This window comes from Salvelinus fontinalis, chromosome 17 (assembly GCF_029448725.1).
Source record: "Salvelinus fontinalis isolate EN_2023a chromosome 17, ASM2944872v1, whole genome shotgun sequence".
NCBI lineage: Eukaryota > Metazoa > Chordata > Actinopteri > Salmoniformes > Salmonidae > Salvelinus > Salvelinus fontinalis.
The window spans coordinates 34,407,953-34,428,857 of NC_074681.1; the positions used below are offsets into that span (position 1 = coordinate 34,407,953).

The window sequence follows — 20,905 nt, forward strand, 5'->3', positions numbered from 1 at the left end:
GTTTTGGAAATAAGAAGAATGGCAACGTCCCCCCGCTCTGTGCATTGGCAAGTTTCTCTCTCTCTCTCTCTCTCTCTCTCTCTCTCTCTCTCTCTCTCTCTCTCTCTCTCTCTCTCTCTCTCTCTCTCTCTCTCTCTCTCTCTCTCTCTCTCTCTCTCTCTCTCTCTCTCTCTCTCTCTCTCTCTCTCTCTCTCTCTCTCTCTCTCTCTCTCTCTCTCTCTCTCTCTCTCTCTCTCTCTCTCTCTCTCTCTCTCTCTCAGAGTCACTCTTCTCCTCTCCCTCCAAAAGGACATTGAGTTATTTTTTAAACAGTGCTGGTGATACTGTTTATTGAGAAGTATCACAAATGTTTTGTTTTAATGAAGCATGACAGATTGCACATGACGATGGGCCTTTCATAGATTGAGTGACTCACTAACCAGGTTTTAATGCAACCTTTATTGGCTGGAGCGCACGTGCCATGACTAGAGTGGGCACAACATTTTTACAGACAAAACCAACAGTAGAGGGGAAAATGCGATACATGGGAATTGAAAGTTATTTTTATGTGCACTACGTCATCACCCACAGCTTTTTAGCCGCAACAAGTCAGTTTAATGGAAACACCCCATTAAACTGTATGGTATGTATTAATTTATGGGTGTCCATCATCCAGTTCGTATGATATGTTAAGAATTACAAATTCTATGATACGTTACAGGAATTGCATTTTGCACAATATGTTACAGATTTGCAAAATGTATGATATGTTATGAATTCCAATTTCTTGTGGCTAAAGTTAGCTAGGTGGCTAACATTAACTAAGCTAGGGGTTAGGCGTTAGGGTTAGGGTTAGAGTAGTAAGTAGATGCTAAAATGTTAAAGTTGTCAGTGGTGAGATTCTAACACGCAACCTTTGGTTTGCTAGACGTTTGCTTATGTGTCCATCCATCCACCCCGACCAACCACCCTACTTTCATTTTAGCCTTAAATAACCATACCAAACGTAACATATGAGTTTATTTTATTTTTACAGGGACAGTGCACATTAATCAACGTTTCAGTAAAAGTGCCGGTTTTAGCAAGCCAGCTAATTTTCAACCGCAGTCCCTGGGCAGGTTATTAAAAACAATTACAATATAAACAATCATTGAGCAGTGAGCACACGCAGAGCAACATAGGACAAGCAAAACATAGCATACAAACAGAGCAACATAGGACAAGCAAGAAGTAGCATACAGACAGAGCAACATAGAACAAAAAGCAGTAAGACACAATTCATAAAAGCAACAAAGTGTTTCCACACCTCACAAGCTACAGACAACAGACAACATGGAAAGCGGCAATACACAGCTAGGGATTATGTTGACAAATCTGATTGACCTTTAGCCATGTCTTCATGCATTTTGTGAAAGTGTGATATGTGGTGCAGTTATGTGTGTCTGATGGCAGTCTATTCCAGACAGAGAAAGCGGATTTACTAAAGGTGCTTTTCCTTAAGGGAACTATACAGTCACCTCTCATGGCAGACCTTGTGGATCTGCTGCCATATGTTTGGGTTTTCTGTTTAACAAAAATACTGAGTGGAGGGGTGTATTGCACAAGATTTTCCCAACTCAGGAGCTCATGCTTTCTGAGGATGTAACAGTGATGATGGCTATTGGGCTTCCTATCAAGCACTTTGAGAACCTGTTTGTAGACAGACTGAATAGGTCTTAATGTTGTACAGCAAGCTTGGGCCCAACTAGTCAAGCAGTATGTTAAGTGGGGGAGTATCATAGATTTGAAGTACAGTTTTGCTACCTCTGTAGTCAAACAATTTCGTATGAATCAGAAATTAGCTAGGTTGAATTTGGTTATCTGAATTACCTTTTTCACATGCTTTTTAAAAGAGAGGTTGGAATCAAGTATGATGCCAAGGTACTTAAAATCAGATATCCCCTGGAGCTTCTCCCCTGACACATAGACATCTGTCTCAGTAGCATATGTTGCCCTCTTTGTGAAGAACATGCAAACAGTTTTTTTCACATTGAGATGCAAACACGAGTCACTGAGCCACTTTGTAACCTGGACCATTACAGTAGTGAGTTCTTGTGCAGCTTGTTGTTTGTTCTTTCCATGCACATATATCACTGTATCATCTGCATACATGAATCATACTCATTTGAGTGTCCCGGATTTACATCTGACATCTAGCCTATGAGAAGTGAGCCCCCGCTAGGAGTCTCAAAATATAGACGGTTTCTTTAATGTGCCGTCGAGAATAAACGCCATTGCACTGCATCCATCGTGGAGTTATGCTAAACTCCTGAAAATGTACAAAAACAACATTCCTGAGCTAAGTGACGGTCTTCAGGAAATTCTAGAACTGAGGCATTCTCAGTGTCTGGAGCAATAGAAATGAAATCATCTGTTATGTTGAACTGTGGCTTCTTCTTTCAAGAATGACAGAGATACAGAGAGATAGAGAGATAAAAAGAAAGAGGGATTGTGCTTGTGTGAGATCATAGCATGTGTTTTGAGCTTGTTGTGTGTGTGTGCGAGTGTGTGTATGTCATTGGAAGTAGCCCTGAGTGTCCGAGAGAGGCCTGGAGATGTTATGGAAAGCCCACTGCAGGATCCCGTCGATGGAGCCCTGCTGAAAGAGGACAAATACAGAACATCATGAAATAATAGTTCCCTGCCACAGACATGTCTATTGTCTATCACCGAGAGATAGAAATCCATATCTCTATATGAAATAGCTGAGGGATGTCATGACACGTTATTCACATCGTATATCCCTTATCTTGATTCACATGGAGGTCTGATTCACCTCTCCCATGATGGAGTCTAGTTCATCCTTGTGTAGGATGGGCTCTGAGAGAGACGAGTGCTCCTGAGTGTGTGGAGTCAGACCAACCTGGGTGTACAGTGGTTGAGAGAGAAAATAAGACTGTATAATGACCAAATACACACACACACACACACACACACACACAGACAGTACCTGTAAGCCCTTGGATTCCGCCTCTCTGTCTGTTGAGCTGCCCCAGGGCCTACTGCAGGAGGAGCAGATGGACCTCCCACTGTCAAAGACAAAGACAGAGGAATGCTGACTGATATACTGTTGAACGTTCCATTACTAGCCATTAGTAGCCATTAGCGTCACACAAATGATCACGTGACCGCAAACTTTCAGTTGATGTACAGTAAAGAACGCTGTTGCTTTTAGAAAGTAGATGTGCAGCTTATAATATTGAATGAACTGGTGAATACACTATCAGAAACAGAAGCTATGACTTGACAGGTTGAAAGAGTAATACTCAGAGGTGGGACGAGATGGATTTAGAGGTGGTCTTACTTTGGGAAGTGGCAGTAGGTGTGGTACTTCTGTAGGCACTGGAGACAGAGGGCCAGGTCTCCTCCACTGAGGAGGCAAACCCCACACGTCTCCCTGACCTCCACCACCTCGCCACCTGCACACTGGTGCACACAAATGCATGCACGCACACACACACACACACACACACACACACACACACACACACGCACACGCACACACTGTTAGCAAACTGTAGCACTTGTACTGTAGCACTTATAACACCTTGTTATAAAGCATGTATAATGGATAAGTAAATAGTTTATTCATCATCTATAAATCATTACTTCCATATTATGTAATGTTAGTAAGCTAGTTATTCACTAATGCAATTGTACACGAGAATGCGTACAAAAATATATTTTTTTTAGCATAGCCGTGTTAAAAATGTAGTTTTGCACAACCTCGAATGTGTACATTTGCTTTTCTAATATGGGTTTCCTATTAAATAAAAAAACATATTTTTATAAATGCAGTCATAGGCTACTATTTCAGCCCTCAATGAAAATATAGGCCTGGTCCCGGCACACAGCCGTTTGTTGGCCAGCAGCATACCACCCTGCATAGCACTGCTGGCTTGCTTCTGAAGCTAAGCAGGGTTGGTCCTGGTCAGTCCCTGGATGGGAGACCAGATGCTGCTGGAAGTGGTGTTGGAGGGCCAGTAGGAGGCACTCTTTCCTCTGGTCTAAAAATATCCCAATGCCCCAGGGCAGTGATTGGGGACACTGTCCTGTATAGGGTGCCGTCTTTCGGATGGGACGTTAAACGGGTGTCCTGACTCTCTGAGGTCATTAAAGATCCCATGGCACTTATCGTAAGAGTAGGGGTGTTAACCCCGGTGTCCTGGCTAAATTCCCAATCTGGACCTCAAACCATCATGGTCACCTAATAATCCCCAGTTTACAATTGGCTCATTCATCCCCCTCCTCTCCCCTGTAACTATTCCCCAGGTCGTTGCTGCAAATGAGAACGTGTTCTCAGTCAACTTACCTGGTAAAATAACGGTAAAAAATAAAAAAAATAAAAATCTATGGTTGTAAGCCAGGCCGGGTGGCCGTTCATTCTATCAGTTAGGTTGGCATCATTCTATCGATTAGGTTGCCATAGACACGACCCAGCCGTGAAGTCTTTTTGTTCTATATCTATATCAGTCGTTCTAAATGTTTGGTTGCCATGCCTGCTGGCAACGCTCTTATCCCTTGCTAGCTAGCCAACTACTGCTAAAGGTCTACAGGCAGCTAAAATAACAGCAAAGTAGCTGCATTTGCATTTGTTTAAGCTGTTTTGGATACATCCATGGCAATGAGCTTATGATGCGTGATTTTGCTTGGCATAGAAAATGTGCTCTCCCTTCCGGACACTGTTCAGAGGAGCTAGCCAACTACACAGCTAATGTAATCATTTCAAACTGAAGCTGGTAAGACAGCAAACCATTCGTGAAGTCTTTTTGTTCTATATCTATGGACGCGACCCAGTCGTTTGTTCTAAATGTTCTATTGCCATGCTATCTGGCAACGCTCTTATCCCTTGCTTGCTAGCTAGCTAACTATGGCTAACACAGCAAAGCAGCTGCATTTCGTTTCGTTTGACCTGTTCTTCTATTGACATTTCTTTGTATATGATAAAAATGAAAAAATGTTAAAATGATGCTGATTCATGATTTCAACTGACTGAGAAAATATGTCCGTCTCGTCCTGACACGTTCATTCTCAATAGGACAGTGGAGATCAAATTTCAGTATTGAAAGAATGTTGCAAATGTTACAAACCAAATGTTAGGCTAGAAGCAATGGGGGAAAATGTCTAGATGATTTTTACAGTGGAGATCAAGTTAATGATTTGGACTGATGGGACAGTTGATGCACAGGGATTTCTCAGATGGAACAGAAAACCAGATGCCCATTCTTTGCATCATAGGCTTACCTGTGCTAAACATGTTTTTCAGTGTGGCTTAGAACACATCTCAACCAACCACATTGCTTGTTCTGACCAACCGGTTATAGAAACATTTATAAACAACTTTTAGAATATGTGATAAGGATTCATAAGATCATGCATAAGATTTTTAATATGGGTCCTTATAAACCACGCACTAATCATTAGTAAAGTATTTTTATATTTCAGAAATACATTATAAACGTTTTGATTGACCAGTGTAATTTCTTACAAAAAGATGGACATGCCATTGTTAGACATTCCAGCAGTACCTGATGCTCAAAATAGCCTAGAACAAATCAATGGTAAAACAATAAGCACACAGTACAGAAGATGTTTAAGGCACTATATAATTTTTTTTTTTTTTCAAGACAGTCACACTGTTGTAGTAGTGTGAAGTCTAAATTCACGCAGAGACAAATAACGTTTTTCGTCTGAAAATGCTAATATTAGCATTTTTTAGCATGGACTTTTCCACCAAAACCAATGCGTTGATTGCAGTCCCTCCTTGGAGCAGTCCATAGACTGCCATCACATTACGTGGAAAGAGTTACTACTTCTAAAGGCTCAGTAAAAGTGCCCCCAAAACAAAGCAAATGTGAAAATAGTCTACGCTTTTAAAGACCAAAGCACTGGAAGCATTTAAAGGTTCTACATGACACATTTCTACCTGCAAGTCATACATGTAACATTCTACCTCAGTCACATATCACTAGTAATGAAGGAATAAAAATCCACTAGAGAAAAACGGGCCGTTATGGCCTGCGGTCGTGTGTCGACTATCTCCCTGGGATTTGTTCGAGGTAGACAACAACAGCAAAACCTTTGCATTACAACTCTTCCCCATGTCCTTGCAACAGTTTTGTGAATGAAATGGTTGATAGATTTCTTTCAAACGTCCTGTGTTGTGTCCTTACTCTTTTACCATTGATATGTTCTGGGCTATTTTAAAGAGCATGGGTACTGCTGGAATGTCTACCAGTGGCATGTCCACCTTTTTGTGAGAAATGACACTGGTCACTGGAAACACAAACATAAAGTAATGATTTAATAAATGATTAATAAACTATGTACTAATCGTTATAAAAGCTTTATTACAAGGTGTTATTATAAATTGCACAAAATAATCTGAAAGAGACTTTGAAATGACTAACGATAACACTAACCATTTGAAGAGAAATAGAGAAAATAGAATAGAAAATTGGAGGAGACTAAAGACAAAAAAAATAAAGAATCACCTGATATGCACAGACCTGACCGCTCTTGGTTGTGGTGACGCTGGAGTGAGAGGTGGAGGATAAGGAAGAGAAGAAGGAGAAGTCTATGGTGGAGTTACTGGAGCTGGTCTCTGTCAACTGGCTCTGAGCCAAGGGCTATGGGAGAGAAGACGAGAACTGTCATACCTCAATGTCATACTGAGGTAGAACCATTATACCTCAATATTATAATGTGGTATAACTCTTTTACATCAACGTCATACTGAGTTAGAACCGTTATGCCTCAATGTCATATTGGCGTAGAAACAGGGGTTGGAACCTAAATCTTTTTTCCATGCGTTTCATTCTGAATAGAACCCCCAAAATTCTGTTCCGTTCCACTGTTCCCACCAGCATAATAAAGTTCTGAACCGTTTCAAACCACGAAAAAGTAGCTGTTTATAGAGTTCCTTTAAGTTCCTTCTTTAACTTCTTTGGGATAGGGGGCAGTATTTTCACGTCCGGATGAAAAGCATGCCCAGAGTAAACGGCCTGCTACAAAGCCATAAAAGCTAGAATATGCATATTATTAGTAGATTTGAAAACACTCTGAAATGATTCAATCGTGATACTTCGTTTGTCATGTTTTTACAGGCTGTAATATATATGTTTAAACTTATCGTTCGTACTTTCCGCTGGACTTGCCCGCGCGTCGTGAGTTTGGATAGTGTACTGAACGCTAGAACAACAAGGAGGAATTTGGACATAAATTATGGACATTATCGAACAAAACAAAGATTTATTGTGGAACAGGGATTCCTGGGAGTGCATTCTGATGAAGATCATCAAAGGTAAGTGAATGTTTATAATGTTATTTCTGACTTATGTTGACTGCACAATATGGCAGATATATTTGTGTCTTGATTGGGCTCTGAGCACCGACTCAGATTATTGCATGGTTTGCTTTTTCCGTAAAGCTTTTTTGAAATCTGACACAGCGGTTGCATTAAGGAAAAGTGCATCTAAAATTCCATGCATAACAGTTGTATCTTTTAGCAATGTTTATTATGAGTATTCCTGTAAATTGATGTGGCTCTCTGCAAAATCAAAGGATGTTTTGGAACTTCTGAACGTAACGCGCCAATGTAAACTCAGATTTTTGGACATAAATATTGTCACGGCCATTTAAAGGAGTAGACCAAGGCGCAGCGTTTTGAGCGTACATACTTGTTTATTTACTGATGTCGCCAACAAAACAATAAAACAACCAACCGACACGTGACGCCAACGTAGTGCTCACAGGCAACTAAACATGGACCACTACGCACAAAACGAACATGGAAAATGGCAACCTAAATAGGCTCCCCAATCAGAGACAACGATAAACAGCTGTCTCTGATTGGGAACCCATTCGGGCCACCATAAATCTACATACAATACAAAATCCCCATAGATATCCAAAAAACCCTAGACAAGACAAAAAACCCAAGACAATACAAAAACTAAACAAACCACCCTTGTCACACCCTGACCTAACCAAATAATAAAGAAAGCAAATATAACTAAAGTCAGGGCGTGACAAATATGAACTTTACCGAACAAAACATACATATATTGTGTAACATGAAGACCTATGAGTGTCATCTGAAGATCATCAAAGGTTAGTGATTAATTTTATCTCTATTTCTGCTTTTTGTGACTCGTCTCTTTGGCTGGAAAAATGGCTGTGTTATTCTGTGATTAGGCACTCACCTAACATAATCATTTGGTTTGCTTTCGTCGTAAAGCCTTTTTGAAATCGGACACTGTGGCTGGATTTACAAGTGTATCTTTAAAATGGTGTAAATGTATGTATGTATTTTAAATATGGGATTTCTGTTGTTTTGAATTTGGCGCCCTTTAGTTTCATTGGCTGTTGAAGAGGTGGGACGCTACCGTCTCACGTACCCTAGAGGGGTTTTAACCTGCGAAATAGACATTGTTTCTTACATTTAGCTCGACAAATAACTCCACAAATCAGTGCGGATAGAGCAGCTTGCTATGGACTGGGCAAGCTAGTTGTTTACTAGTCTGGGTACCGGTCTCTGTAACATTCCACTCCTTGTGCAGGTGGGAGTGAGAGAGAGCGGTGGACATTCAGGAGGCTTGACTTGAAGCGCTAGGCATCATGATACGACCTGCATTATAATGTGTTTAGGATATTAGCAGGCCTGTCATTACTTCACTGAATTACATAATTATACTTAATTATATAACTTTGAACATCCAAGAGTTGGCTCATGCTTTTAAAATAATGGTTATGTTCCGGAACACTATAAGATCACTTTGTTCCCGATTCTGTTTCCGTTTGTTGAAATGTTCTCTTCTTTTCCGGTTTTCTGTTTTGTTCCCTGAACCGGTTCCAACCCCAGGGTAGAACCGTAATACTGAGTTAAAAATCATATACCTCAATATCATACTGAGGTATAACCATTGTACCTCAATGTCATACCTTTAGGGTGGAAGTAGTAGAAATAGTAGCGGAAGTAAAATTATATGGTATTGAAGAAATTACCAACTTTTGACACTGACCTGAACAGGTAGTACTGGGTAGATTCTCTCTCTTCTCACCTTATTGCTATGACATGACTGACAGCGCCAAGTACCACTAGAGAAAGGAACAGAGATGAGTCTCAAACCTTGGGTCTTATGAAAGCTTTTGACTTTTGTTGGACTAATGTAAAAAAAAAAACACAAATAAAACAAAGTTATATGCACAGAAGTCAAGTAAGGATTCTGTCCAACAAAGGATTCTTCACATAAGGATTCTTCACATAAAGTATACCTTGGTATTGTGGTGAGGGGAGGGTCTAGGCAGGTCAGGTGGTAGGCCCTGGGACAGCCATCACAACAGATGAGCTCACCTCCATCTTTACACACTGCACACTCATCATCATTACGCTGGGCCTGGATACACACACACACACCGATAGACACTCATCTGTCATATGCAATCTATTTTCAAATCAATGTGAAAATGTAAATGTTGATGAATGTGCATTTTCTTTGACAACTACATGAGGCAAATACAGAAACACACTCCCTCTCAAAATGATTGGTTATTTACCTGAGAAAATCATATGTGAATACAACAGTATTGCTTGAACAGTCACTTACGTCTCTAACCCTGGTGCTGGACTCCTCCTTGTGGTGGTATTTAGTATTTACAGACTTTGTCTTGAGGCCTCCAGTCAGCTCATCCAATGGCCCAGAGGTGTAATACTCACCACCCACTTTAATGCACTTTTTGGCACTTCCTGTAGAAAGACAACAAAATGTAGTCCTACGCTCCTCTTTTGTTCTTAATATTTAAATGCCTGCAATAAAACCTGATATGGTGAGATGGTGTCTTATGGTGTCTGTGGAGGTTCATTGGCTGACGGCTATCTAGATTAGATTAAAATCAACTTTAGTATCCCACCAGGGGGAAATTCATTTGGTTATGTGCTTAAAAAGACAAAGTACATAATACATAAAAACATAGAATAATATACAATAAAATTCATATGGAAGTGCAATAAGCCACATATTAACAGCGCAACTGCAATGCATATTTACTGTGCACTCCTATAAACTCTCTGTTTGGTGCATAAAATGGTGCCGACAGTGAGGGCTGCCGTGCTTCTAGCTCTTAGGAAACTTTGTAGTATTTTATTTTTGTATGTATTATATTTTACGTTATTAGCCCAGAAAATTTTTGTGTGTCACGTTCCTGACCTGTTTTGTGTTATTTTTGTATGTGTTTAGTTAGTCAGGGCGTGAGTTGGGGTGGGCATTCTATGTTTTGTGTTTCTATGTTTAGGTTTGTAATTAGCCTTATATGGTTCTCAATCAGAGACAGGTGTTTGACTTTTCCTTTGATTGAGAACCATATAAAGGTTGGCTGTTCACACTGTTTGTTTGTGGGTGATTGTCTTCCGTGTCTGTGTCTGTGCACCACACGAGACTGTTTCGGTTTGTTCGTTCGTTTGATGTAGTCTGTTCCTGTTCTTGAGTTCTTCGTGTCTTTATGTAAGTTCCATGTTCAGGTTTCGTCTACGTCGTTTTATTATTTTGTAGTTTGTTGAAGTGTTGTCGGTTTACGTATTTACTTTAATAAACTTAATTATGTATTCACAACCCGCTGCATTTTGGTCCTCCGATCCTTCTCTCCTCTCCTCGTCTGAGGAGGAGGAAGATCTAGACACCCGTTACATTGTGTTATTACAGAACTATTAGATATCAGAGCAGTGGTAACTCAACAGCACTACCAGCATTACGAACAGGAATATGACTTTCCCGAATCAGATCCTTTGTTCGTACCCCCCAGGGCAATTGAACTGACTTCAGAGGCCGACCCAAAACACCGCAGGCGGAGGAGAGGTGCTCGGAGCGGACTTCTAGTCCGACTTAGGAGGCGTGCACACCACACACTGCTTCCAAGTATATTACTCGCTAATGTTCAGTCTCTGCATAATAAAGTTAACGAGCTCAGGGCGAGGATTTCTTTCCAGAGAGACATCAGAGATTGTAACATACTCTGTTTCATGGAAACATGGCTTACTCGGGATATACTGTCTGAGTCCGTCCAGCCAGTTGGGTTCTCAGTTCATCACGCAGACAGGAATAAATATCTCTCCAGGAAGAAGAAAGGCGGTGTTGTTTCATGATTAACGACTCATGGTGTGATTGTGATAACATACAGGAACTGAAGTCCTTTTGTTCACCCAACCTAGAATACCTCATAATCAAGTGCCAACCGTATTATTAACCAAGAGCCTTCTCTTCAGTTATAGTCACAGCCGTGTATATCCCCCCTCAAGCCGATGCCACGACGGCCCTCAAAGAACTTCTCTGTACTTCATACAAACTGGAAACCACATATCCTGAGGCCGCATTTATTGTAGCTGGGGATTTTAACAAAGCAAATTTGAGAAAAAGGCTGCCAAAGTTCTGTCAACACATTGACAATAGTACTCGCGCTGCTAAAACATTCGACCACTGCTACTCCAACTTTTGGGATGCCAACAAGGCCCTCCCCCGTCCACCTTTTGGCAAATCTGACCACGACCATAGTACCCTCCAAGCTCATTATTAAGCTTGAGGCCCTGGGTCTGAAACCAACTGGGTCCTCTGCAACTGGGTCCTGGACTTCCTGACGGGCCGCCCCCAGGTGGTGAAGGTAGGAAACAACACATCCACTTCACTGATCCTCAACACTGGGACCCCACAAGGGTGCGTGCTCAGCCCCCTCCTGTACTCCCTGTACACCCATGACTGCGTGGCCTTCACACTTCCAACTCAATCATCAAGTTGCAGATGACACAACAGTAGTAGGCTTGATTATCAACAATGACGATACAGCGTACAGGGAGGCTCTGGGAGTGTGATGCCAGGAAAATAATCTTTCACTCAACGTTAACAAAACAAAGGGGATGATCGTGGACTTCAGGAAAAAGCAGAGGGATCACCCCCCTATCCACATCGACGGGACCGCAGTGGAGAATGTGGAAAGCTTCAAGTTCATCAGTGTACACATCACTGACAAACTAAAATGGTCCACCCACACAAACAGTGTGCTGAAGAAGGCGCAGCAGCGCCTCTTCAACCTCAGAAGACTGAAGAAATTGGTCTTGGCACCTAAAACCCTCACAAACTTTTACAGATGCACAATCGAGAGCATCCTGTCAGGCTGTATCACCGCCTGGAACAGCAACTGCACCGCCTGCAACCACTGGGCTCTCCAGGGAGTGGTGCGGTCTGCCCAAAGTATCACTGGGGGTAAACTACCTGCCCTCCAGGACACTTACAGCACCAGATGTCACAGGAAGGAAAAAAAGATCATCAAGGACAACAACCACCCGAGCTACTGCTTGTTCACCTTACTATCATCCAGAAGGCGAGGTCGGTACAGGCGCATCAAAGCTGGGACCGAGAGAATGAAAAACAGCTTCTACCTCAAGGCCATCAGACTGTTAAAATGCCATCACTAGCACATTAGAAACTGCTGCCTATATACGGACTTGAAATCACTGGCCACTTTAATAAATGGAACACTAGTCACTTTAATAATGTTTACATATTTTGCATTACTCATCTCATATGTATATACTGTATTCTATTATATTCTACTGTATCTTAGTCTATGCCGCTCTGACATTGCTCATCCATATATTTATATATTCTTAATTCCATTCCTTTACTTAGATTTGTGTGATTTGGGTATTGTTGGAAATTGTTAGATATTACTTGTTAGATATTACTGTACTGTTGGAGCTAGACACACAAGCATTTTGCTACACCCCCAATAACATCTGCTAAACACGTGTATGTGACAAGTAAATTTGATTTGATTTGAACTTGCAATACAAGGTTTACAGTCATCAGGTTAGGGTTGTGATCAGGATAGTGTTGTGATTCCAGTGTTACTCACCAGATCCAAACACCTGTTTGATGAGGATCTCCTCTCTGGCCCCACAGCTGACCGGCAGCTCACTGGACGACAGAGTGACTGCCCTCTGGACCGAGGTGGACACCGCCTGGACACCTGCTAAATGGTAATAGCACAGTAATAATGGTCAGTTTATAGTGATGATGTTGATATATTTATGCTGATATCAAATATTTTGTGCCTTCCTCAAATCATAACAGAATCACAAACAGAGAATGGAATATAAAACAGATTTGATGACCCTTTCCAGCAGGTATCTGAGAGACCACTGCAGCACCTTCACTTTTCTTCACTGACTTCACTTTGCCACCTGGAACAATGACACCAAAACATGGATAATGAGCTTGGTTAAGAAACACTTGAGTTTTGAGTATATTGTAGTACAACTAGTTGTCATATGGCTACAGAGTGCATTATAATGGGTATCTGGTACAATATCTTATATCACACCTAAACTGTTGTTACTTTTGCTGTGGTGCTGAGAGTGGTGAGGGTGATGAGGGTGTCTCTCCCCCAGGCTCCTCTTCCTGCTGTGGGACTCTCGAGACCCTCGCGGGGATCTCTTCCCCTGCTTGGAGCCCACCATCTCCCTACCTGACAAAATGGAACACCACCCACAGAATACATTCTAATTATAATAAACTTAAATTCTTGTTAATCTAACCGCACTGTCCAATTCACAATAACTTTTACAGTGAAAGAATACCATGCTATTGAGGAGAGTGCACAATTGTGAACTTGAAAATGTATTAATAAACCAATTAGGCACATTTGTGCAGTCTTGATACAACATTTTGAACAGATATGCAATGGTTCATTTGATCAGTCTAAAACGTTGCTGTAAAGGTTTTCTTCCAGGGGTGAAGGAGAGGACCAAAGTGCAGCGCGGCTAGTGTTCAACATGTTTAATACCATAACAAGTGAAACACTACAAACAACATACAAAATAACAAATGTGCAAAACCGATACAGACCTATCTGGTGCAGAACACAAACACAGAGACAGGTAACAAACACCCACAAAATCCCAACACAAAACAAGCCTCCTATAGATGAGTCTCAATCAGAGACAACGACTACCATCTGTCTCTGATTGAGAACCCATACCAGGCTGACATAGAAACAGACAAACTAGACACACAACATAGAATTCCCACCCAGCTCACGTCCTGACCAACTAAACACATACAAAACAACAGAAAACAGGTCAGGAACGTGACAGTTGCACATACACTGCTGCCATCTAGTGGTCAAAATCAAAATTGCGCCTGGGCTGGAATAAGTCATTACGGCCTTTCTCTTGCATTTAAAAAATGATGGTACAAAAAACAAACAAAAAACATGTTTTTTTCTTTGTATTATCTTTTACCAGATCCAATGTGTTATATTCTCCTACATTAATTTCACATTTCCACAAACTTAAAAGTGTTTCCTTTCAAATGGTATCAAGAATATGCATATATGCTTCCAGTCCTGAGCTACAGGCAGATTTGGGTATGTCATTTTAGACGAAAATTTAAAAAAAGGGTCGGATCCTTAAGAGGTTTTAAAGCAACGCTCCTATGTCACTTCAACTCAACTCCCTCACTTCAGGGACACAGCCTTTCAATCAACTGTTTTTCTCTGCCCAACGTACCCCCTCATATGCAATTGATCACTAACCCAAGTACCCCCTGTGGATAAACCAAGTACCCTCAGGGGTTATAGTGCCACAGGATGAGAAACTGCTTAAGATGGGGTTACCAACCTGGTTGAATGCTGGTCAGGAGGGCCTGCAGTCTGGGGTAGCTGTGCTGGTTGTAGTCCTTGGCCAGGTTGGTCCAGAAGGCCTGGATGGTGGTCCTACTCTGCTCCAGGAGCCTGGAAAGCAGGGAGTACATGGCCTTGTGGATCCCCTCTCTGCCTTCCCTCTCCAGGGTCTCCTATGGGTGGTCAGCGCAAATTTTTATGATAATAATACTTTTTAGCAGACACTTTTATCCAAGGCGACTTACAATCATGCGGGCGTACATTCTTACTTGGGGCTAGTGCCGGGAATTGAACCCACTATCCTGATGTTTCAAGCGCCATGCTCTACCAACTGTCATTCAATGTTCCATGTACTGTAGAAAATGGTACAGAGTGAAATATACACCGATTTGTGTTGTTGTTTATAGATAAGAATACGATTTAGATGATCTGCAAGGTCTTCTCAGCACCCAGAACCAACTCAGTTAAAGCTGTTACGAGAGACAATCTACAAGGCGATGGATTGAAGAGAAAATATTATAATTGTACGTGACCTCCGTCCAAGCTGACATCATGAAATGCTCAAACTTTCTCCACAAGAGCTCTTACATCAATATGAAATATACCATTATTATTATATACTTCCCATAGCTCACCTTCAGAATTTGGTCGCTGATGATGCTGCGGTCCACCAACCCATAGAGCAGTGGGAAGGGATCATCAATCACCATGGAGATGTCCGTGCGGAATTCCTTGAGCTGGGAACGGGGGTCGGGATCCTCAAAAGCCTCCACTCTGGACATGGCTCACAGTTAATATGTGTGGTGTTCATTCATACAGCATATTCAAGTGGTCTAATGTTGTCTGGCTTTTATGTGTGGTGTGTCGCTGTTAAGTCGCACCGGCGAAGTGTAACAGGAGAATCTGAAATGATTGAAGTGACCTTTGGTTTGTGACCTCAGTGTAGGAGGTGTGGCTAGTCCAGGTGAGGGTCACTTGACGGGTATGTCCTCCATGGTTGCTCAAAAGTGTTTCTGGTTTCCTTTTTTCCAGATGAACACACACACACAAACACATTTGAAAGATTATGAAGAAAGTCCTCAGTTAAACCACTGAGGTTTGCTCTGCCACTCACCTCTCCAGGGTCCACATGTACATTAGTACTCTAACCGCCTTGCCTGTGTCCACCTGTCTCTGGGGGGGGGGGGGGGGGGGGGTAACTAAAGACCACCACTAACTCCTGCAGGGGAATACCTGATTCTAGTCTCACTAGAAAAGCCCAAACCCATGGGGACTGAGAGCCCAGATGAGTGGCAGTCTACACGTCACTGTGATACGAATCTATTAGAAGGTGCTTTCCACTTCAACTTCCCCCAAAATGTATCATTGTTTGTCTGCTATGATCTCGGCCACAAGTATTAATCGTGAATGTGTGGTCATATTGATACTGTCTCCAGATGGGTAACATTTGACATGTCATTACATAAGTAATGGTTTATTTAATCATTTCTAAATGTGTTATAAACCATTCATAAACAGTGACTATTTCCCGCGATGTATTTTATGTTACGGCATTTCTATGCAATGTAAAAACTCTAAAATGCTGTTTGGAGAACAGCGATAAGAAGCACCTTGGATGCTGTAGCTTCATTCACCTCAGTTGATCTACAGACACATGGCCTATTAGCTATACGATTAGCCGCTACACGTTAACTCACATTAACTCAAAACTATCATTTAATACTATCATTTAATACCTGAGTGCCAGGTCAGTAATGATCACTACAAGTTTAGATAGCTGGCTATCTGACATAGGTTAATTGAGTGACTGTCAATGAGTGACATATATAGGAAAACAACCCATTTTTGAAATTGTGTCTTGTGTTTTCTACTTTTATGTTGGTTTTTTTAATGCAAAAAAAATACAGAGTCTTATGTAGCTACGGCCATGACATCAGATACTCTTATGATGAGAGCCACCAGAAGTATCTCCGCAAAGGCAAACATTTCAATGTGTATTCTTTGGGCAAACAAAGTTATTGAGACTGAGGACGGAAAAAACTGGACCTCTAAAGGGAGATAATCCCCCGTGGGCTGACGAAAGGGACAGAGTCCTCATTGTGACCGTCACCAACTTGACGTCAAACGACGCTGGAACATACTGGTGTGGAGCGAAACATTTTGGACGGCATAACTACATTGAAGTCAACCCTTGAAGTCTCTAAAGGTACTGCAAACCTTTGTTTCTCATCCTCAAATACTTATCACTCCCTCAACAGATTACATTATACATTCCTAATCAGGCCTCTGCTTTTAGCCCGAAACCTACCTTGAGATCCCTTCCCATTACTCATTTTTCATTGACTCAATGCATGATTTACGTGATTGTCGACATCCTGTATCTCAAGTAAGGATTCCACCCTAAATGACGACGCGAAGGTCTTTTCTTGTCTTTTCCCACGAGCACTGACTTAGCTGATAAAAAAAAAACGTTGTTGAGGGAAAATGTACTTGATATGAGTATGAGGTGTTGTTGTCTCACCTAGCTATCTTAAAATGAATGCACTAATTGTAAGTCGCTCTGGATAAGAGCGTCTGCTAAATGACTAAAATATGAAATGTAATTTCAGATATAACCTATTCACACTATTGTGCGAACAGTGCTGTGTTGACTCAGTGATTTTCTTTTCACAATGTCCTTTCAAGCACGGTTCCAGCAACTGTGTAGGAGGTGTAGCCATGCCAGTGCACTGCTGCTCGGGTTGACTCAGTAGTTTAACAATTAGGGTCGGGGCCAATTCTGAATTGAGTTGTGAATTGCTCTTTAATTCCAATTAATTCTTGAATTTCAACTGAATTTCAATGTGCCACACCTTACAGGTCTGCATTTCAAGTAATTACAGTAGTCTGGAAACATTCTAGGATCTTTTTGTAGGTTTAAAATAATTCATCATTCAATTTTGACAGACGAGACCATTTCGCAATGGGTACGTGTGGATGGTTAGGAAAGTGAAGCCCTTTAATCTTTCATTTATTAATAATTAAACATTATTACATTATTCATACCAGTGAACAAGGACCACTTCTACCGAGGGACGTTCATAACATACATATTACATTATTATATACAGTGCAGTGCAGTACAGTAGAGCTTAATGTGTTTTACCGGGGGAAAGAAGGAAGGAAGAGGGAGAAGAGGAGAGAGGGGGACAGGGGGGAGGAGAGGAGAGGGGGGAGGAGAGGAGAGGGGGGAGGAGAGGAGAGGGGGGAGGAGAGGAGAGGGGGGAGGAGAGGAGAGGGGGGAGGAGAGGAGAGGGGGGAGGAGAGGAGAGGGGGGAGGAGAGGAGAGGGGGGAGGAGAGGAGAGGGGGGAGGAGAGGAGAGGGGGAGGAGAGGAGAGGGGGAGGAGAGGAGAGGGGGGAGGAGAGGAGAGGGGGGAGGAGAGGAGAGGGGGGAGGAGAGGAGAGGGGGGAGGAGAGGAGAGGGGGGAGGAGAGGAGAGGGGGAGGAGAGGAGAGGGGGAGGAGAGGAGAGGGGGAGGAGAGGAGAGGGGGAGGAGAGGAGAGGGGGGAGGAGAGGAGAGGGGGAGGAGAGGAGAGGGGGGAGGAGAGGAGAGGGGGAGGAGAGGAGAGGGGGACAGGGGGGAGGAGAGGAGAGGGGGGAGGAGAGGAGAGGGGGGAGGAGAGGAGAGGGGGGAGGAGAGGAGAGGGGGGAGGAGAGGAGAGGGGGGAGGAGAGGAGAGGGGGGAGGAGAGGAGAGGGGGGAGGAGAGGAGAGGGGGGAGGAGAGGAGAGGGGGGAGGAGAGGAGAGGGGGAGGAGAGGAGAGGGGGAGGAGAGGAGAGGGGGGAGGAGAGGAGAGGGGGGAGGAGAGGAGAGGGGGGAGGAGAGGAGAGGGGGGAGGAGAGGAGAGGGGGGAGGAGAGGAGAGGGGGGAGGAGAGGAGAGGGGGGAGGAGAGGAGAGGGGGGAGGAGAGGAGAGGGGGGAGGAGAGGAGAGGGGGGAGGAGAGGAGAGGGGGGAGGAGAGGAGAGGGGGAGGAGAGGAGAGGGGGAGGAGAGGAGAGGGGGGAGGAGAGGAGAGGGGGGAGGAGAGGAGAGGGGGGAGGAGAGGAGAGGGGGGAGGAGAGGAGAGGGGGGAGGAGAGGAGAGGGGGAGGAGAGGAGAGGGGGAGGAGAGGAGAGGGGGAGGAGAGGAGAGGGGGAGGAGAGGAGAGGGGGGAGGAGAGGAGAGGGGGAGGAGAGGAGAGGGGGGAGGAGAGGAGAGGGGGAGGAGAGGAGAGGGGGACAGGGGGGAGGAGAGGAGAGGGGGGAGGAGAGGAGAGGGGGGAGGAGAGGAGAGGGGGGAGGAGAGGAGAGGGGGAGGAGAGGAGAGGGGGAGGAGAGGAGAGGGGGAGGAGAGGAGAGGGGGAGGAGAGGAGAGGGGGGAGGAGAGGAGAGGGGGAGGAGAGGAGAGGGGGGAGGAGAGGAGAGGGGGAGGAGAGGAGAGGGGGAGGAGAGGAGAGGGGGGAGGAGAGGAGAGGGGGAGGAGAGGAGAGGGGGGAGGAGAGGGAGGAGAGGAGGGGGCAGGAGAGGGGGAGGAGAGGGAGGAGAGGAGAGGGGGAGGAGAGAGGGAGGAGAGGGGGAGGAGAGGAGAGGAGAGGGGAGGAGAGAGGGATGGAGGAGAGGGGGGAGGAGAGGAGAGGGGGGAGGAGAGGGGGATAGGGGGGAGGAGAGAGGGAGGAGAGGAGGGGGCAGGAGAGAGGGGGAGGGGAGAGGAGAGGAGAGGGGGAGGAGAGGGAGGAGAGGAGAGGGGGAGGAGAGAGGGAGGAGAGGGGGAGGAGAGGAGAGGAGAGGGGAGGAGAGAGGGAGGGAGGAGAGGGGGGAGAGGAGAGGGGGAGGAGAGGGAGGAGAGGGGGAGGAGAGGGAGGAGAGGGGGAGGAGAGGAGAGGGGGGAGGAGAGGAGAGGGGGAGGAGAGGAGAGGGGGGAGGAGAGGAGAGGGGGAGGAGAGGAGAGGGGGAGGAGAGGAGAGGGGGGAGGAGAGGAGAGGGGGAGGAGAGGAGAGGGGGGAGGAGAGGGAGGAGAGGAGGGGGCAGGAGAGGGGGAGGAGAGGGAGGAGAGGAGAGGGGGAGGAGAGAGGGAGGAGAGGGGGAGGAGAGGAGAGGAGAGGGGAGGAGAGAGGGATGGAGGAGAGGAGGGGAGGAGAGGAGAGGGGGGAGGAGAGGGGGATAGGGGGGAGGAGAGAGGGAGGAGAGGAGGGGGCAGGAGAGAGGGGGAGGGGAGAGGAGAGGAGAGGGGGAGGAGAGGGAGGAGAGGAGAGGGGGAGGAGAGAGGGAGGAGAGGGGGAGGAGAGGAGAGGAGAGGGGAGGAGAGAGGGAGGGAGGAGAGGGGGGAGAGGAGAGGGGGAGGAGAGGGAGGAGAGGGGGAGGAGAGGGAGGAGAGGGGGAGGAGAGGAGAGAGGGGGACAGGGGGGAGGAGAGGAGAGGGGGGAGGAGAGGAGAGGGGGGAGGAGAGGAGAGGGGGGAGGAGAGGAGAGGGGGGAGGAGAGGAGAGGGGGGAGGAGAGGAGAGGGGGGAGGAGAGGAGAGGGGGGAGGAGAGGAGAGGGGGGAGGAGAGGAGAGGGGGGAGGAGAGGAGAGGGGGAGGAGAGGAGAGGGGGAGGAGAGGAGAGGGGGGAGGAGAGGAGAGGGGGGAGGAGAGGAGAGGGGGGAGGAGAGGAGAGGGGGGAGGAGAGGAGAGGGGGGAGGAGAGGAGAGGGGGGAGGAGAGGAGAGGGGGGAGGAGAGGAGAGGGGGGAGGAGAGGAGAGGGGGAGGAGAGGAGAGGGGGAGGAGAGGAGAGGGGGGAGGAGAGGAGAGGGGGGAGGAGAGGAGAGGGGGGAGGAGAGGAGAGGGGGGAGGAGAGGAGAGGGGGGAGGAGAGGAGAGGGGGGAGGAGAGGAGAGGGGGAGGAGAGGAGAGGGGGGAGGAGAGGAGAGGGGGAGGAGAGGAGAGGGGGGAGGAGAGGAGAGGGGGAGGAGAGGAGAGGGGGGAGGAGAGGAGAGGGGGAGGAGAGGAGAGGGGGACAGGGGGGAGGAGAGGAGAGGGGGGAGGAGAGGAGAGGGGGGAGGAGAGGAGAGGGGGGAGGAGAGGAGAGGGGGAGGAGAGGAGAGGGGGAGGAGAGGAGAGGGGGAGGAGAGGAGAGGGGGAGGAGAGGAGAGGGGGGAGGAGAGGAGAGGGGGAGGAGAGGAGAGGGGGGAGGAGAGGAGAGGGGGAGGAGAGGAGAGGGGGAG

General features: G+C 45.5%; 1 protein-coding gene across 1 annotated transcript; it reads right to left on the reverse strand.

The window, feature by feature from the left end:
* Positions 1–986: 986 nt before the first annotated feature.
* aire (autoimmune regulator) lies at positions 987–15,844 on the reverse strand. The gene is made up of 12 exons (XM_055865800.1): positions 15,324–15,844; positions 14,687–14,861; positions 13,405–13,533; positions 13,217–13,249; positions 12,922–13,041; positions 9,627–9,766; positions 9,295–9,416; positions 9,042–9,117; positions 6,513–6,647; positions 3,323–3,444; positions 2,795–3,047; positions 987–2,617 (listed from the first exon to the last, which is right to left on the reverse strand). Exons 1-12 carry the CDS (start codon positions 15,468–15,470, stop codon positions 2,534–2,536), a joined length of 1,536 nt encoding a protein of 511 aa, XP_055721775.1. The 5' UTR covers positions 15,471–15,844; the 3' UTR covers positions 987–2,533.
* Positions 15,845–20,905: the final 5,061 nt, after the last annotated feature.